The sequence below is a fragment of the Phycodurus eques genome, chromosome 4 (genome assembly GCF_024500275.1).
Source record: "Phycodurus eques isolate BA_2022a chromosome 4, UOR_Pequ_1.1, whole genome shotgun sequence".
Classification (NCBI taxonomy): Eukaryota; Metazoa; Chordata; class Actinopteri; order Syngnathiformes; family Syngnathidae; genus Phycodurus; species Phycodurus eques.
In genome coordinates this window covers 17,568,385-17,585,451 of record NC_084528.1, presented here as the reverse complement: position 1 = coordinate 17,585,451, position 17,067 = coordinate 17,568,385, and the positions used below count along the sequence as shown (strand labels likewise).

The 17,067-nt window shown below is 44.2% G+C and overlaps 1 protein-coding gene across 1 annotated transcript in view; it reads left to right on the top strand.

The window, feature by feature from the left end:
• znf574 (zinc finger protein 574) overlaps positions 1–16,750 on the top strand; it is a 42,378-nt gene extending 25,628 nt beyond the window's left edge. The window contains exons 7-10 of the mRNA XM_061674329.1: positions 2,485–2,579; positions 7,492–7,640; positions 9,968–10,255; positions 14,062–16,750. Coding sequence (XP_061530313.1) covers positions 2,485–2,579; positions 7,492–7,640; positions 9,968–10,255; positions 14,062–14,676 — 1,147 coding nt within the window. The 3' untranslated portion in view covers positions 14,677–16,750. The remainder of the gene's footprint in view (positions 1–2,484; positions 2,580–7,491; positions 7,641–9,967; positions 10,256–14,061) is intronic.
• The last annotated feature ends 317 nt before the right edge of the window (positions 16,751–17,067 follow it).

Genomic DNA, 17,067 nt, shown 5'->3' with positions numbered 1-17,067 from the left:
GTATCATGTACATTTTCCTATGACTATCTGATTGTTATTCACAAACTGTATCATCGAAACCTTATTTCTATCTGACTATCCAATTCCATTTGGTTCCATTGGAGGAAATAAATTAGAACGATATCATCTAAACCATATATTGGAAAGAGCCAAGAAGTATTTTTTGTTGAACGTAGTATCTAATTTACATGAGATAGGATGGATCACTCAAAACTAACTGATCTGAACAAGACTCTTTGTAGACTGTGAGAAGTGTGCTCTAAGACACCTCGAAACTGTTTTAATTTACAGTCTCCGATCCAGTTGGGGGGCGGCTTGTTGTCTTAGTGCTTAGTACGAATGCCTCACAGTTAAGAGGTTCGGGGTCTAAATCTCTACTCCGGTTGCATGTTTCTCCAGCTACTTCAGCTTTCTCCCATATTCCAGAAAATATGCAAGTTAGGTTCATTGATGACTCTAAAATTTCCATAGGTATGAAAGTGAGGTGAGTGGTTGTTTCTTTATATACCCGAATCCCTAATGAGGAAAAGGGCTATTGAAAATAAACGGATGGATCCAGTTGGCCCTGTTCAATGTACAGGAAAGAGTCTAGTATTTTGGCACCCTTTACATTGTAAAGGAAAATAATAATAATAATAAAAAAATCACCAAACTATAATACTTGGTGAGAAAATAGTTATAACTACTGGAGATGCTCACAAGCTTCTCCATCCTCTCAGATTCTTGCCCTCCTCTTAAGAGACTACATCCATTGACACCTCTCGTAGTAGACTGTTGTTTTTGCCTCCATACTTTTAATAAGTCATTGTTTGTCTTTTGTAATGTCACTGTACATATGTCATTGCCTCATTACAGCACATTTGGCAATTCAAGTGGTTAACCTGTCATTCTTTGAGGGTGACCTCAGCTGTCCCTGGAATATTGAGGTCACAGTGAACGCCGCTATTCGCTGTGGATTGGAACCGGAACCTGGCTGCAAATAGCGAAATTTTGAAAGTAACTCACCCACCCAAACTGGGTTGTTATTGCTATAGATGCCACAAGATGGCGGCAAAGCACTTTTTTTTTTTTCTATTAGACAAGGCTATGGTCTGAATAAATGAAGCTCTTCCAGTCACCTCAATATACCAATATGCCATAAGATGGTGCCGAAGTAATATTTTTATGTCAAACATGGATTTACACTGAGCACAGAAACAGTGAACAACACAGGATAGATTCCTCACAAAAATCTGAGCATGCCGAACCGCAAATATTAGGGGATTCTTCTTACTCAGGTGTAGTGCTGAGGAGCTGCAAAGAGCCAGTTCAAGAACTCCTCTCCTCCAAGAAGAGGATAAATACAACAATTTTAGTTTGCTGCTTTTATTTTATCTTCTGCCTTTCAGACACTCTTGCTTTAAAAAGTGAAGCCAATTTTTGTGAGTCAGTTGGCTTTTTATTTAGATATTTTAAAAACCGAGATACACCGGGGCAATAAAGTATTTAGTCAGCCACCAATTATGCAAGCTCCCCCCCCTTAAAAAGACGAGAGAGTCCTGTAATTTTCATCATAGGTACACTTCAACTGTGAGAGACAGAATGGGAGGAAATACAGAAAATCACATTGTATGATTTTTAATGAATTGATTGGTAAATTCCTCGGTAAAATATGTTTTTGGTCACCTACAAACAAGCACTTCACCTACTGTGAAGCATGGGGGTGGAAACAACCTGCTTTCGGGCCGTTTTCTGCAAAGGGACCAGGACGACTGATCCGTGTAAAGGAAAGAATGAATGCAGCCATGTATCGTGATATTTTGAGTTAAAACATCCGACCATCAGCAAGGGCATTGAATCGTGGCTGGGTCTTTCACCATGGCAATGATCCCAAACACACCGCCCGGGCAATGAAAGAGTGGCTTTGTAAGAAGCATTTCAAGGTCCTGGAGTGTCCTAGCCAGTCTCCAGATCTCAACCCCAGAGAAAATCTTGGGAGGAAGTTGAAAGTCTGAGTTTCCCAGCGACAGCCCCAAAACATCACTGCTCGAAAGGAGATCTGCATGGAGGAATGGGCCAAAATACCAGCAACAGTGTGTGAAAACCTTGTGAACACTAACAGAAAACATTTGACCTCTGTCATTGCCAACAGAGGGTATATAACAAAGTATTGAGATGAACTTTTGCTATTGACCAAATACTCATTTTCCACCAAAACTTGCTAATGAAGTCTTTAAAGATCAGACAGTGATTTTCTGGATTTTATATATATATTTTTTCTCATTTTGTCTCATATAGGTGAGGTATACCTATGATGAAAATTACAGGCCTCTCTCCTCTCATCACAATTGGTGCCTGACTAAATACTTTTTTGCCCCACTGTAAATATCTAATTCCAATGTTTTCTTTATCATCAGACTTCTTCACACCAGCAACCTGTTCGACAATTATTCTATTTCAAAAGCTGAGATGTATATCTAATGCCAATTTTTTCTTTATCATCAGACTTCTCCACACCAGCAACCCCTTCCCCTGCCCTGATTGCGGAGAGGCGTTCAGCCGCAGGAAAGACCTCGACCTGCACTCGCTCACCCATCAAGGTCAGAGCCCCCATGTGGGAACCGTTCACCCACGCACTTTGTATTGTCAGCGGGAACAAAACGCGCAAGCAGGAAAAGCTTTGTGTCGCACGTGAAACCTCTTTTGTGTGCCTTTTTCTTGAATTGTCTTCCCCGTCAATCATTTTGTGTTTCCGGTGGGGACTACAATATGACGGATGAGCCCGTAATGAAAAATCTGTTACACTGTAATGGAAGGCAATTAAATATGCTCTTATTAGCACGACTCCCCCATCAAGCCCACCCGGGTGGCCAATCTTGTTTATTCCCAAATATCCATTACGACCATACGACCATTGGTGCGCCAATGCATTAGGTCAATGACTTTACATTGATCTGCGTCTCAAGTAGAATGGAACTGGAAAGGTGGCGGTAAATGAATTGGGTCAACATGCTGACACTTCATCTTAATCACAGGCGTGGGGGGGTGAGGTGGGTGAGGGGGGTGGGCTGGATGGGGGCTCATTAGTTAAGGTTGACGAGTCGGTATGAGGGAGAGGTCAGGGATACGGCGTTCCTCTGAGAGAGATGATTGAAGAGATTGATCCATTGATAAGTCCAGGGCCATAGGGTGAGATTGTCCTTATTAAAGGTTTAATTGGTTGGTTTCCAAGGGGAAGCAGTGGACTGGTTGTCTCTACTGAGGTAGAAAGTACAGCTGGTTAGCAGATTGCGAGCTGTTGGCTTGATGACCTGTCAACATGCTGATTGAACCATCAGTGTCAGCGTTTTTTCTTCCTTCTTCCTCAGACAGATTTTCATCCCAGCAGCGGGTTGCTTCGGGTTGCCCAAAGAGACCCAGGACAGCAATTGATTTATTGATGAGTTGATCAATTGAGACTTGTGTTTTTCAAGCAGAAATTGCCATCACTGGTGTGTCAGAAGTCCAATCACAGGAATATGTGGTCATATGGCACAAGAAGGCAACGATCCATTTCTGCTGTACTTAGTTATTATTATTTTATTCTATATTTAAGGTTGCAAAATGTCCCATAGGTATTTATAAGAATAAATGGGAATAAACCAGGAATTTACTAAATTGAAGGTTGGCACTTAATGGGGAACTTAAATATCCATCCATTCATCCATTTTTCTGTGCTGTTTATCCTCACTAGGGTCCCGGGTGTGCTGGAGCCTATCCTGGCTATCTTAGGGCGAGAGGTGGGGTACACCCTGAACTGGTCGCCAGCCAATTTCAGGGCACATATAAATAAACAACACTCACATTTAATTAAAATTGAACCTACCATGCATGTTTTCGAGATGTGGGAGGAAACCAGAGAAAACCCACACAGGATTTGAACTCTGGTCCTCAGAACTGTGAGGCAGATGTGCTAACCAGTCGTCCACCATGCCACCCAACTTGAAGTTAGTTGGGGAAATATATTTTACTGCAATTCTGACTTTAACAACCACATTTCATGCAAGTACTGTGATACATTGACTTATGAGTGCCCGAACTTATGAACATTTTGTTGCAAGCTGGCACTTGGTCGGCTTTTCGAGGGAAGTAAAAACAAAAAAAATGGCACAATTTAGGTAGGCTACTACTGTTTCGAAAATTACCCCAGTCTAAATTTCTATGGAGGGGGGTGGGGGGGGGGGTGATATACTCAGTGAGGACATGCAATAACTAACCCCAAGAGAACCAGAAAAGTCAGCGAGCCTGTCCAGCAGGTGACCCAACCAGGGGGATGCCACCGACCACCCGAGCCTGACCGAAGCGCCCCGACCAGTCCCAAGGGAAGAGGCACGGGCACCAACTACCGTAGACAAATTCCTTGTGTGTTTTTTTTGGACATACTTGCCAAAATAATGATGATTCTGAAACTGAGTAGGGTCGGGCATCGAGAACCGACCGGAACCGGGACCAGCACCCCCAAACCCAAAAACCCCGACCCCCCAGCCCTGACACCCACTGTCCACCCACCCATAAGAAGAAGCGGTGAAAACCACATAAGAAGAACACGCACGAAGATGCGCCCAACGGCGGTGGCGGCGGACAAAAGCGCACCTCAACCCCGCCAAAATCAGTGACCAGTTGCCCCAGCGCAACACCCGGAACAAGACCATACCCCACAAAGGAGGCCCCCCCCGACACGCAGTGGCCAACACGCCCCGAGCCCCAGCCAAGCCAACCCCAGTCAAACGGGCGAGCAAAACCAACAAACACCTCCATGCCAACACCGAGACAGCCAACAAGGCAAACAGCCGGCACCCCCGCACCGACGGTCCTCAGTGCCCACTCCAGACCCCAAACCAACGCAAGCACCGTCAACAGAGAAAAAAGCTCAACACCGAACCAAAACCCCACCGCAGCAACCCCACACCAGAATGAACCGGGATAAAACCCACACAAACGTCATCCCACAGCACAACAAACACCAACCCCGCGGCCCACCGGTGAAAATCAGGATAGGAACCAGCGCTCAGCAGCAACCGGCTCCATCCATCTTAAAAAATCACAAGCGCCAAAATGCCGAGCCCCGGCGCGCACCCGTCAAGACAAAACCTGCAGACACAAATCACCCGACGCGATGAAACAGTCGCAAACAACCACCTCAGCAACACTACATCCAACACCAATCAATGAATACCAAGTCAACCGGGCCACCCAACACACACCAACCCCCAGCCCACAGGTCCGACACTGATACTGGCCACAAAGAACCCTGAGCCAAATGCCCACCCTAGTCCACGCCGCGAACCGCCAAGAAAATGGACACCCACAACCCGGACACCCCTCCATCCAAACAACGCAAACTTCCTCAGCCCAGCCCCCCAAAAGAACAGGAACTGAGAACCGCCCGGAACCGGAACCGCCCAAACGACGCCCAATCCTAGTCATGAGCAAGGGCGGCCGAGGGCGACAAGAGAGGGGAGAGGAATTTTATTTTTCTTATTTAACTCAATGTTATTCACATTACAGGAGGTCCTCAGTTTACGACTGTTTCAAGGTTACGAAAGGCTTGCAAACTTGTTTGTGAAGCCCGTAAGAATACATTGTCACGCGGCATTGGAAGGCACAATCAGTTACCTCCGTGCTGACTTTTACATTTGTTTTATATTCAGCCTGCAACTGTTCTTCATAGTTATTTACTGTAATTTTGACTGTTTACTCTGCATTAGTGTAGGTTAGTGATGCACTACGTTTACAACTTCTAGGGTTGGGCATCGAGAATCGATAACTGATTGGAACTGGGATTAATGGTCCCTTTCTGCCGGAATCGTTCAAATTTAAAGATGAAGTGGCGAAAACCAATGAAGAAGCGGCGAAAACCAACAAAGAACAACGCGCACGAAGACGTGCTTGTGCCCAACGGCGGCGGCGAACAAAAGTGTGTCTTAACTTTGTTAAAATTAATGACCAGTCGCCTCAGTGCAACACTAGGAATAAGATTATATTGTGCAAAGGAGGCTTTCATGATGTGTAGAAGTCTGACGTGCTCCCTCCCGCTCTGAGCCTCAGCCTACACTGCGCGGAGCTTCAGTGAGGTCAACTCTCAGTCAATTGGGTGAGTGAGACAATAAAATACGTCTATGCCAACATTGAGACAGCTAACAAGGTAATCGGTTGGTTGCACTTTTGCACTGATGGATTTTAGCATTTATTTTAGTCTTCAAACCAACGTAAGAGCCAATCACAGGGGAAAAAAAGCTTAACATTGAGCTAAAACTTCACCGTACCAACTTTACATCACAATGAATTGGGACAAAATTAACATAAATGTGTCACAGTACCACAAACGCTAACCTCGTGCCTCATCGGCAGGTAGGGAAAGGAATCGTTTTATAGTATTTGGTTCCGTTCATTAAAAAAAATAAAAAAATTCACCGGTGTCATGTGAAGTTACTTTTCGTGCCAAAATGCTGACCTCCGGTGCGTACCCTTCAAAATAAAAGGCTACAAGTTTAAAACAGGAAGTCAAGTTAAAACTTCCACATATAAACCATTTGATGTGATAAAACAGTCCCAAATAACTATTTTAACAATGCTATATTTAACTTTTAGCTGAAACATTAATTAATGCATCTTAACTCAATTGGGTTAGTTCCATTAACATTGCCTTTTAGTTTATAGGTTTGATATTGATACTGGTTATAAAGAACCAGTTCAAATTGAAACGATGCCCAACCATAACAACCGCCGTAAGAATGGAACTATGACGTAAACAAGAACTCCTGTATTTTCATTCTTGTGCTGTAAAACTGACAAATGTTTTCATGTTTAGCTGTGAAAGATGCTTCCCAGTGATTGTTATTCTGGCTGGACCTTTTTTATTTATTTATTTATTTTTGGGTGGGGGCGGGGGACTGGGAGTCGCAAACACTCTTAATTTAATAGTGAGTGAAGTGGAAAAGTGTTGATGAGCCACAATGCGACCTTTTCTCCCCGGAGAAGTCAATGATACTGTCATTGCTTATTAAATGCTCCTAGATGAAATCTGTACGTTTCCTGAAACTTAAACAGGAGGTGATTACTGCAACGCTGTTAAAATGAGGTAAAATATCACTCTCAGTGAATTTAAACAAGAGGTCACTGGTTTCACTCACATGTGGCCCAGTTAGTGTTTTACAAATCGGTACTAATGAACAGCACTTGTACTTGCGTGTGTGACCACCCATTCATCGATTTTCTTCAGCGCTTGTCCTCATTAGAGTTGCGGGTGAGCTGGAGCCTAACCCAGCTGACTTTGGGAAAGAGGCGGAGTACACCCTGGACTAGTCGCATGACAATCTCAGGGCACATAGTATAGAAAAACCACCATTTACTATCACATGCACACCTGTGGGCAATTTGGAGTCTTTCATCAACCTAACATATGTGTTAGCATGCTTCCCGCGTGTCCCACCGCCTCCCTCAGTATAAAGCCAATCTTTTCTCCCGTCTCAGATAAGGAACCCGTCGTCTGTCCCCATTGCTCCGCCCAGTTCATCAACGAGACCGTGCTGGACATCCACCAGCAGCGCTGCACTGGATCTGAGGAGGAGAGGAACACTGGACGTGGGCGCGGACAAGGCCGAGGTCGCTCCACTGGACAGGTGAGCATTTCAGAACGTTTTTTTTTTTTACCCCTACGTTAGAAATACAACTTTTAACTGTACAGGCAGTGTTTTAAGTAACATTGTGTCAGTCATACAAGTATAAAAATAAGTTACCTGCATTATGGATCAACTAACACTAAATTAACCACTCTTTGACGTGTGCCATACGTGTAAAATTCAAGGAAGTTAAGAGGAAGGCTTGCTGAAGGCAAATCAACGTCATGCATTTGCACGTTGTAACATTCTTAACTGTTGTACAAGTGTTAACAGAAGAGTCTCTTCACATAAAGACTAAATGCAGCTGATATTTTTTTTCTTACCTTTAATAATTATCAACTAGTTGTCACTATATTGTACTTAGTAGCCAATACACGTTAATAAATCATAATAAGCTTCATTTCCCATTCTATGGTCATCACCACACTTCACGTTCTATGGTGGTCATTATACTGTTCCCCTTTGCCGTCACTATACACTTCTGGGTGGCATCACAAAACCCCCACAACCATAACGTTCTTAACTGTGTCTAAAATAAAGCTTAAGAGAATTGAACATAATTTACAGAGAGTGAAATGACAAAGGTAATAGCAATAAAAACATTAAAAGAGAAAAAAACAAGGGTTTAAGTCTCAAGCCGTTTTGAACACCAAGGAATAGAAATGGGTTTAAGATAGGTTTTAAAAATGGACAATGAAGGCTTGCCTGATGTGCATTGGGAGGTACAGTGGAGGAAATAATAATTTGATCCCTCACTGATTTCGTAAGTTTACCCACTGATAAAGACAGGAACGTTTAAATTTTTTATGGTAGGTGTATTTTAACAGGGAGCGACAGAATTTCAAAACGAAAATCTAGAAAATCACATAAAAGAAAATATAAAAATTATTTGGCAATTTATTGAGGGAAATAAGTATTTGACCCCCTGTCAAAACATTACTTGGTTGAGAACCCCTTGTTGGCCAGTCCAAAGGTCAGACGTTTCTTGTAGTTGATCACCAGGTTTGTACACATCTCGGGAGGCATTTTAGACCACTCCTCTTTGCAAATCCTTAAGGTTTCGAAGCTGTGTCTTCGCAGCTTGTGGCTTCCCGCCACAGACTCTCTATGGGATTTAGGTCTAGAGAGTGGCTAGGCCACTCCATGACCTTAATGTGCTTCTTTAGCCACTCTTTCATTTCCTTGGCTGTGTGCTTTGGGTCATCATCGTGCTAGCAGCCCCATCTTCGACCCTCAAACTTTCTGGCTGAGAGGAGGAGGTTGTCAGCCAGGATTTCATGGTACAAAGGTCCATCCATATTTCCCTCGATGTGGTGAAGTTGGCTTGTCCCCTTTGCAGAGAAACACCCCCAAAGCATAATGCTTCCACATCCGTGCTTGACGTTGGAGATGGTGTTCTTGGGGTCACAGTCTGAATTCCTCTTCCTCCAAACACGGCGAATCAAATTGATTCCAAACAGCTCGATTTTTGTCTCATATGACCATATCACCTTCTCCCAATCATTCTCTGAATCGTTCAGGTGTTCATTGGCAAACTTCGGAAGGGCCTGTAGAGATTGGCGTCTTTCATAGAGCTAACGAGTTTAGATGAGGGGTATTTTCTTCAAGTGAGAGGAGTAGTCTGTGGGAGCCAGAATTCTTTATTGTTGGTAGGGGACCAAATCCGTATTCACTCAATGAAATGCAAATACATTATCGTTTTTTAAATGTGATTTTCTGGATTTTCTTTTACGTAGATATTCTGTCTCTCACTGTTAGCATACAACTACAAAAATAAAAAGAAATTATAGTCTGCTCATGTCTTTGTCAGTGGGTGAACTTACAAAATAAGTGAGGCATCAAATAATTATTTCCTCCACAATAATTCAATAGTTTGGGATCAGCGACAAGAAAAGCCATATCCTCTGAGCTTCCCCTTAGACTTTGGTACCTTCAGGAGCATCTGGTCAGCCAAACTGAGGCACCGGGCAGGAGTGTCGTAATGGAGTCACTCAGAAAGGTAAAGCAGGGCGAGACAATTTCGAGATTTGAAAACAAAGGAAGAATCTAAAAATGAACTCGAAAGTGCACAAGCAGTCAGTGGAGGGAGGCCAGATTAGGAGTTATGTGCTCCCTCTTACATGGTCCAGTTACAAAATGAGCAGCAGCATTTTGAAACAACTGGAGACGTTTGAGGGAGGACTGGACTCCAAGGTAAAATGTATTACAGTAATCCAGCCAAAATGTGATTAAGCCATGGAAGGGTTGAAAATAAGTTATTCTGCTGTATTTCTGTAGTATAGTATATGTTATTGCAAATAGCGAAAAATAAAACACATTTCCTTCAGATTGAGTGCGACCTCTGTGGCCACCGCTGTATGACCCAGGAGGGCCTGGACCTCCACCGGCTGTCGCACACCGGCCAGACTCCGCTCAAATGCCCGGTGAGGCCTTGCCGCCGCCGTTTCATCTCCAACAGGGCCCTGGAGGAGCACGTGCTTGCCCACTGCCAAGGCAAGATGGCCAAGACCAAGAGCCGAGCCCGCTTCAAGTGTCAGATCTGCTTCAAGGGCTTCGCCTACAACTCCACATTTCTGGTCCACATGAGGACTCACACCGACGAGAGGCCCTTCGAGGTAAGTCATCAAAAATCCATCCATCCAGTCTCCATAACACCTAACCTGTTCAATGTCACCGGGAGCTGGATTCTATCTAATCTTAATTTGGGCGAATGGTGGACTACACACCCTGGACTGGTCGCAGGGCACATATAGAGACAGAGGCCATTTATTCTGTCACTGAGTGGGAACTGAACCCATGCTACCTTCACCAAAATCAGGCCAATGTACCACTACACCATCATTACCAAATCATCTTTCACTATTCTTTTTGACGCCCCGTTGTTCATTACCTACATCGTAAATTGAAATGTAGCATTCATGGTCACACGTTGCTCCCTGCTGTGGCCATCTTGCCACTTTTGGACCGTGACCATTTGCGCGTGTGTGTGTGTGTGTGTGTGTGTGTGTGTGTGTGTGTGTGTGTGTGTGAGAGAGAGAGAGAGCGTATATGTGTGTGTCCTGCGGGTGTTTCCTCCCTCGCTGTACTTGTGATTAATGACCGGGTTGAATTAGGGCCTGTCAGGTCCCCTCTCTGTCTGTTACTATTCTGGGAATCTCAACCCCCCGTTCTGCCAACCCCACCCTCACTGACGACCCTCCATCTTTGCCGTGCTGGTGACATCAACTTTGCCCACCAACCAACCCTGCACCCTGCTGTGGAAATTGATTTAATGTTAGCAGCGTCGCAGCATCTCACAGGCCGCCCTCAAAGATGGATGTTTGATGGGACAAGCAACACACAAGCTGTCGTGGGGCTGAATATTAATTTAAGTCAAGCATACTTTGGGCTGACTGAGAGCGAGTGTATTTGCTGAGGATTTTACCAGCCAAGTAAAAGAAGAAATACAGAAGCCACAAAAGTGACACGGCGATTTTGTGTAGTCACTCATAAAAGTATGAAAAATCACCAAAAGCGGATCAAGCAGCAGATTGTTGTTGTGCTCTAATAAAGTGTGAAGTGTGCAGTTATGCACTTCTCACCTCCTAAAAAGCATTATAAAACACCTTTAACACTTGATACTTGCACTGGCATCTCCTTGCTTGAGTTTCTGCTATAATGAGGTGTTTAGAAGCACAGTGGAGCATGTGTTTAGCCCGCCACACGTACATTCAGAGGTTTCGAGTTTAGGGGCTTACTGTTTGGAGTGTGCATGTTGACTATCTTGGTAGTTTCCCTTTGCCAGCATGAAATAGGATTTGTTGGGAAGCTGGGAAAGTCTTTTGTAGCCATTTCCATGGTCCTTAACATGATACACCCAATTGATTTGAACTGTACAAATTCTGCAATAATTATTTCTGATGACGACAAAAAAAACATCTGACTGAGGTGAAACTTGAAAAATATTAGTGGGTGTATGTATAATTTTGACACTTGGGTCAAAAACAGGCAGATGTAACTGCACGACACCTCTTTAAAATCAGAGGCACATACAGTCCCCTCCAAAAGTATTGGAATGGCAAGGTCAATTCCTTTGTTTTTGTTGTATACTGAAGACATTTGGGTTTCAGATCAAAAGATGAATATGAGAAAAATGTTCAGAATTCCAGCTTTTATTTCATGGTATTTACATCTAGATGTGTTAAAGAACTCAGGACGGCGCACCTTTTGTTTGAAGCCACCCACTTTTCAAGTGAGCAAAAGTATTGGAACAGACATTATTAAATTAACTTAAAATGAACATTTGGTGGCATAACCCTTACTTGCAATAACTGCATCAAGCCTGCGACCCATTGACTTCACCAGACTGTTGCATTCTTCATTTGAAATGCTTTTCGTGGCCTTTACTGCAGCCTCTTTCAGTTATTGTTTGTTTCTGGGGGGTTCTCCTTTCAGTCTCCTCTTCAGGAGGTAAAATGCATGCTCTATTGGGTTAAGGTCCGGTGATGGACTTGGCCCGTCTAAGACCTTCCACTTTTTCCCCCTGATGAAGTCCTTTGTTGTGTTTTGGGTCACTGTCTTGTTGGATGATGAAGCTTCTCCCTATTAGTTTGGATGCATTTTTCTGTAAATTACCAGACAAAATGGTTTTGTAGACTTCAGAATTCATTGTGCTGCTCCCATCATGAGTTACATCATCAATAGAAACCAGTGAGCCCGTTCCAGAAGCAGCCATGGAAGCCCAAGCCATGACATTACCTCCACCATACTTCACAGATGAGCTTGTGTGTTTCGGATCATAACCAGATCCTTTCTTTCTCCATACTTTGGCCTTTCCATCATTTTGGTAGTTTAATCTTGATCTTAATCTTGAAGCCTTTTATTTTGAAGGGTAGGCACCGGAACTCAGCATTTTGGCACAAAAAGCAACTTCACACGGCACCAATGATTTATTTTATTTTATTTTTATTTATTTATTTTTTAATGAATGGAACCAAATGCTATAAAATGCTGATTCCTTTCCCTACCCACCGATGAGGCACAAGTGTTAGTTAGTGTTTGTGATATTGTGAGACGTTTATGTGAATTTTGTCCCAATTCATTGTGATGCGGGGGCAGCAGCCTCAGCAGGGAAGCCCAGACTTCCCTCTCCCCAGCCACTTCCTCTAGCTCTTCCGAGGGGATCCCGGGGCGTTCCGAGGCAACCCGAGAGACATAGTCTCTCCAGCGTGTCCTGGGTCATCCCCGGGGTCTCCTCCCGGTGGGACATGCCCGGAACACCTCACCAGCGAGGCGTCCAGGTGGCATCCTAAACAGATGCCCGAGCCACCTCATCTCACCTATGGTCACGAGCCACAGCTCGTGACCATAGGTGAGGGTAGGAACGTAGATCGACAGGTAAATCGAGCGTTTTGCCTTTCGGCTTAGCTCCTTCTTTACCACAAGGGATCGATACAAAGTCTGCATCACTGCAGACGCTGTACCGAGCCGCCTGTCGATCTCCCGTTCCATTCTTCCCTCACTCGTGAACAAGACCCCAAGATACTTGAACTCCTCCACTTGGGACAGGATCTCATCCCCGACCCGGAGAGTGCACGCCACCCGTTTCCGACATAGGACCATGGTCTCAGATTTGGAGGTGCTGATTTTAATTCCGGCTGCTTCACACTTGGCTGCGAACCGCTCCAGTGAGAGTTGGAGATCACGGCTTGATGAAGCCAACAGAACCACATCATCTCCAAAAAGCAGTGATGCAATTCTGAAGCCACCAAACTGGACCCCCACTATGCCTCGGCTGCGCCTAGAAATTCTGTCCATAAAAGTTATGAACAGAATCGGTGACAAGGGGCAGCCTTGGCGGAGTCCAACCCTCACCGGGAACGAGTCCGACTTACTGCTGGCAATGCGGACCAAACTCTGACTCTGGTCGTACGGGGACCGAACAGCCCGTATCAGGTGGTTCGGTACCCCATACTCCCGAAGCACCCCACACAGGACACCACGAGGGACACGGTCGAACGCCTTCTCCAAGTCCACAAAACACATGTAGACTGGTTGGGCGAACTCCCAAGCACCCTCAAGGACCCTGCCGAAGGTGAAGAGCTGGTCCACTGTTCCACGGCTAGGACGAAAACCACACTGCTCCGCCTGAATCTGAAATTCGGCCTCTTTTTAAACAAAAGCTTTAATGTAAAATATATTTAAATTTTTTAAAAATTTAATACTGGATTCATTGAAGCGATAATCGTTAGAATACTACTTTCTGAAAATACTTGGGAGCTTGTAGCCCTAAATAATTCTTTGTCTATATGTGCCCTGCAACTGGCTGGGAACCAGTCCTTCCGCTTCACCCGGCAGAAGTCAGCTGGACCTGAAACAGAAGCGGTAGAATATTGATGGTTTTGTTCAGTTTCTTAACATTTGTTTAATTTTCCTCCACCAGTGCACCACCTGTGGCAAATGCTTTCGCCAGCTCCCCCATTTGCAGGACCATGAGCGCATTCACAGTGGCGTGCGGCCCTTCTGCTGCTGGATCTGCGGCAAGAGCTTCAGCGTGGCGGCCCGCCTCACCGAGCACGCCCGCACCCACAGCGGCGAGAAGCCCTACCCGTGCCCCAACTGCCCCGCCGCCTTCCGCTCCCGCTCCAACCTGGACAAGCACATCCGGCAGCACGGTGACCAGGCCGCTCAGGCTGCCGAGGAAGTGGCCAGTGCCACAGAGGCGGCACAGGTCCAGAAGGTGCTGGAAGGTGCCAAAGTGCTGTCCTCGCTGGCCACCACCACGACCACCACCCAGGTGGAGGTTGACGAAGGCAGCATGCAAACCATCTACGTGCTGCAGGCGGGCGAGGGGGTCGGCGAGGCGGTCATGATCCCTGCAGAGGAGCTGAGCGGCATGGACGGGACGTCGCAGGTGGTCATCCTGCCCACGTCCATGCTTGGAGCGCAGGGCATCACCATTCCCACCATCACCATGGACGGCAGCGAGATCACCATGATGGACGCCACGCAGTCCCCGCAACACTCCATCGAGTTCATTGTGGAGGAGACCATATGAAAATACAATTGTGTGAATGACTGGTTTATGTTCACGGGGTGAAGTTTCACAATTAGTTTTCCCCACAGATACTCTCCTGTCATAAAGATGTTGGGCTTTCGGGTATACATGTTTTTACAATTTTGGTTGATCCTGAAATTTCACCCAAAAGACAAATATTCCCAGCTTTTTGTGAGTAATGCATCTTGTTAGATTGTTTAGCCAGTTAGATTTGCTGCTTTACCCACCATGCCTTAAAATGCATTTACTCCTTAAGAGGCCGTTTAAATATTCACCATCATTCACTAAAATTTTTCCACTAAAAATTGTTGAACTGTTCTTAAGCACATTTAAAAAAAAAAAAAAAAATCTTTATTAGTTTACAATGGAGAATGTGGACTTCTAAGAGAAGAGCCTGAAGTTATTAATTCCATGAAAGACATGCCAGACATACCGTTATCCAACATAATGGCGACATACGCTTATAAAAATCGGGAAAATGTGATATTTTACTGCATGCATTGAATGGAAACTATACGGCCATCTGGTGGATACATTTAAAAAAAAAAAAAATATCAAACTGAAAGCCAGCAGTCCAAATTGAAATCTTAACATAAAGGATTGCATTAGATACATTTTTAATGGGACTTTTCTTTCTTTAGCTTTTCCATTTTAGGCCCATTTAAGGGAAATGTCTAGAAAATGGAAACTAATCAAAGGCACAAAATATCCATTGAAAACTTCAGAGTTGAAGGAAATCACATTGTACAGACTAAGGAAGACCCGTTCATACAAATGTCTCCTATAAAACTCCTCAGCTAGAGATCATCCACTTTAGCGGCCCCTGTTGTCACCTTCCTTTTCTGGCTAACAAGTGTGGGAGTGAAAAGGCAGTTTTCAAAAGCTCAGCAGCAGTAGAAGTCAGAGTACATCTTCCATCATGCCTCCTTTACTGTCAACCAGCTAGGCGAGGTGTGTGTGAAGTAGAATTGTGTCTTTCTAGGGCATTATTATTGATTGTTTTTGTCCTCTCATTAAATAAATTCTATTATTATTACAGCGCGACACACTTGTGATGATTTGAGCTACGTAACGCGGCGTCGTCCAGATTTGATTGAATAAATCCAGCGCTTGTCGTCGTTGAAAATAAAAAAAATAATCTATTTGAGAGCGAGGGTTTATGGATCTTTCCCACCATTGTGATTGCTCACAGGAGGGGATTTCAACACAACACACACGCATACACCCGTTTAAATAAGCCAACAGGGCCAATCTGTCATCGTTTATTTCCATGTCATGGAAAGAGAAAGGCTGATGATAGTGAGGGAAGTAAAATGAGGAAATGTCGGCAATGTACGGGCCTCCTGAGGTTCAAAAGGCACCCGGCGATGGTCATTTGTGCGCCTTTTATTATTGCTTTCTTCTGATTGTCGATATACAACTGAATAATAACAAGAGTTTTTTTTTGTTTTGTTTTTATGTTTCCCCCAGAGAGAACTGATATTCTGGAGGAGGTGCGATTGTGTGCTCAGCAGATGTGACAGATTACGATGTACTTGAAGCTGCAGTGCGCATTTTCACCCGAGCCGCTACCTAGCGGAAATGAACCAATGATGGTTAAGCCTATTATCTCCTCTAACATCTTGCTGTATTTTTCAGTATTTCAGCTTTTCTATGGTGTCATTATCGCGCATTGAAACTGACTATATTTTGTTTTTCTGTAGCAGAAAATAATCTCACAGTAGTTACCGCTTCTGAAGAATCCACATTTTTTTTTTCCTTTCCAGAAAACAGAAATGTAGAATCACACAATGGGCAGGCGGGGGCCCGCCATAGTTTGTCATTTCAAAGTGACGTCACTTGCAATGCAGAATTCCAGCTTTGGGGCGACAAGCTACGCACTACAGCTTTACCGTGACAATTTTAATTCGTCCTGTGACTGCGCTTGTAGTTAAATTCACGCATATCTTAAATTTTAAGTGAGACTCGGGATGCTGGACTGATGTTCGTTGCTATATGGTCATTTGCCACCCAGTTAAAAAAAGAAAACTCTAGCCCACCTGTTAATCTGGATAGACAACGTCATAGCTACGGGTATCACAATAGGAGCCTGTTCTCCTAAGTAGTAATATGAAGCAGTCTAATGCCAAATGAGGAGTTTTTTGGAGAAGTGCTTCACATAGACTTCACATGAATAAAACATTTAAACAGTTTCTCTCACATTTTGAAAAGCGTCCTGCTTCATGGAGTACACCAATTTGACAATTTTGAGATTTACTCACTTTTTTATTTTTATTTTTTTTTTTATACACACCGCTGTTAAAATAATAATAATATTCCTGTGCAACTAACTGGTGGACTCTACGCAACTCATATGTGAAACATTTCTCTATTCCAAACGCAAACATATAT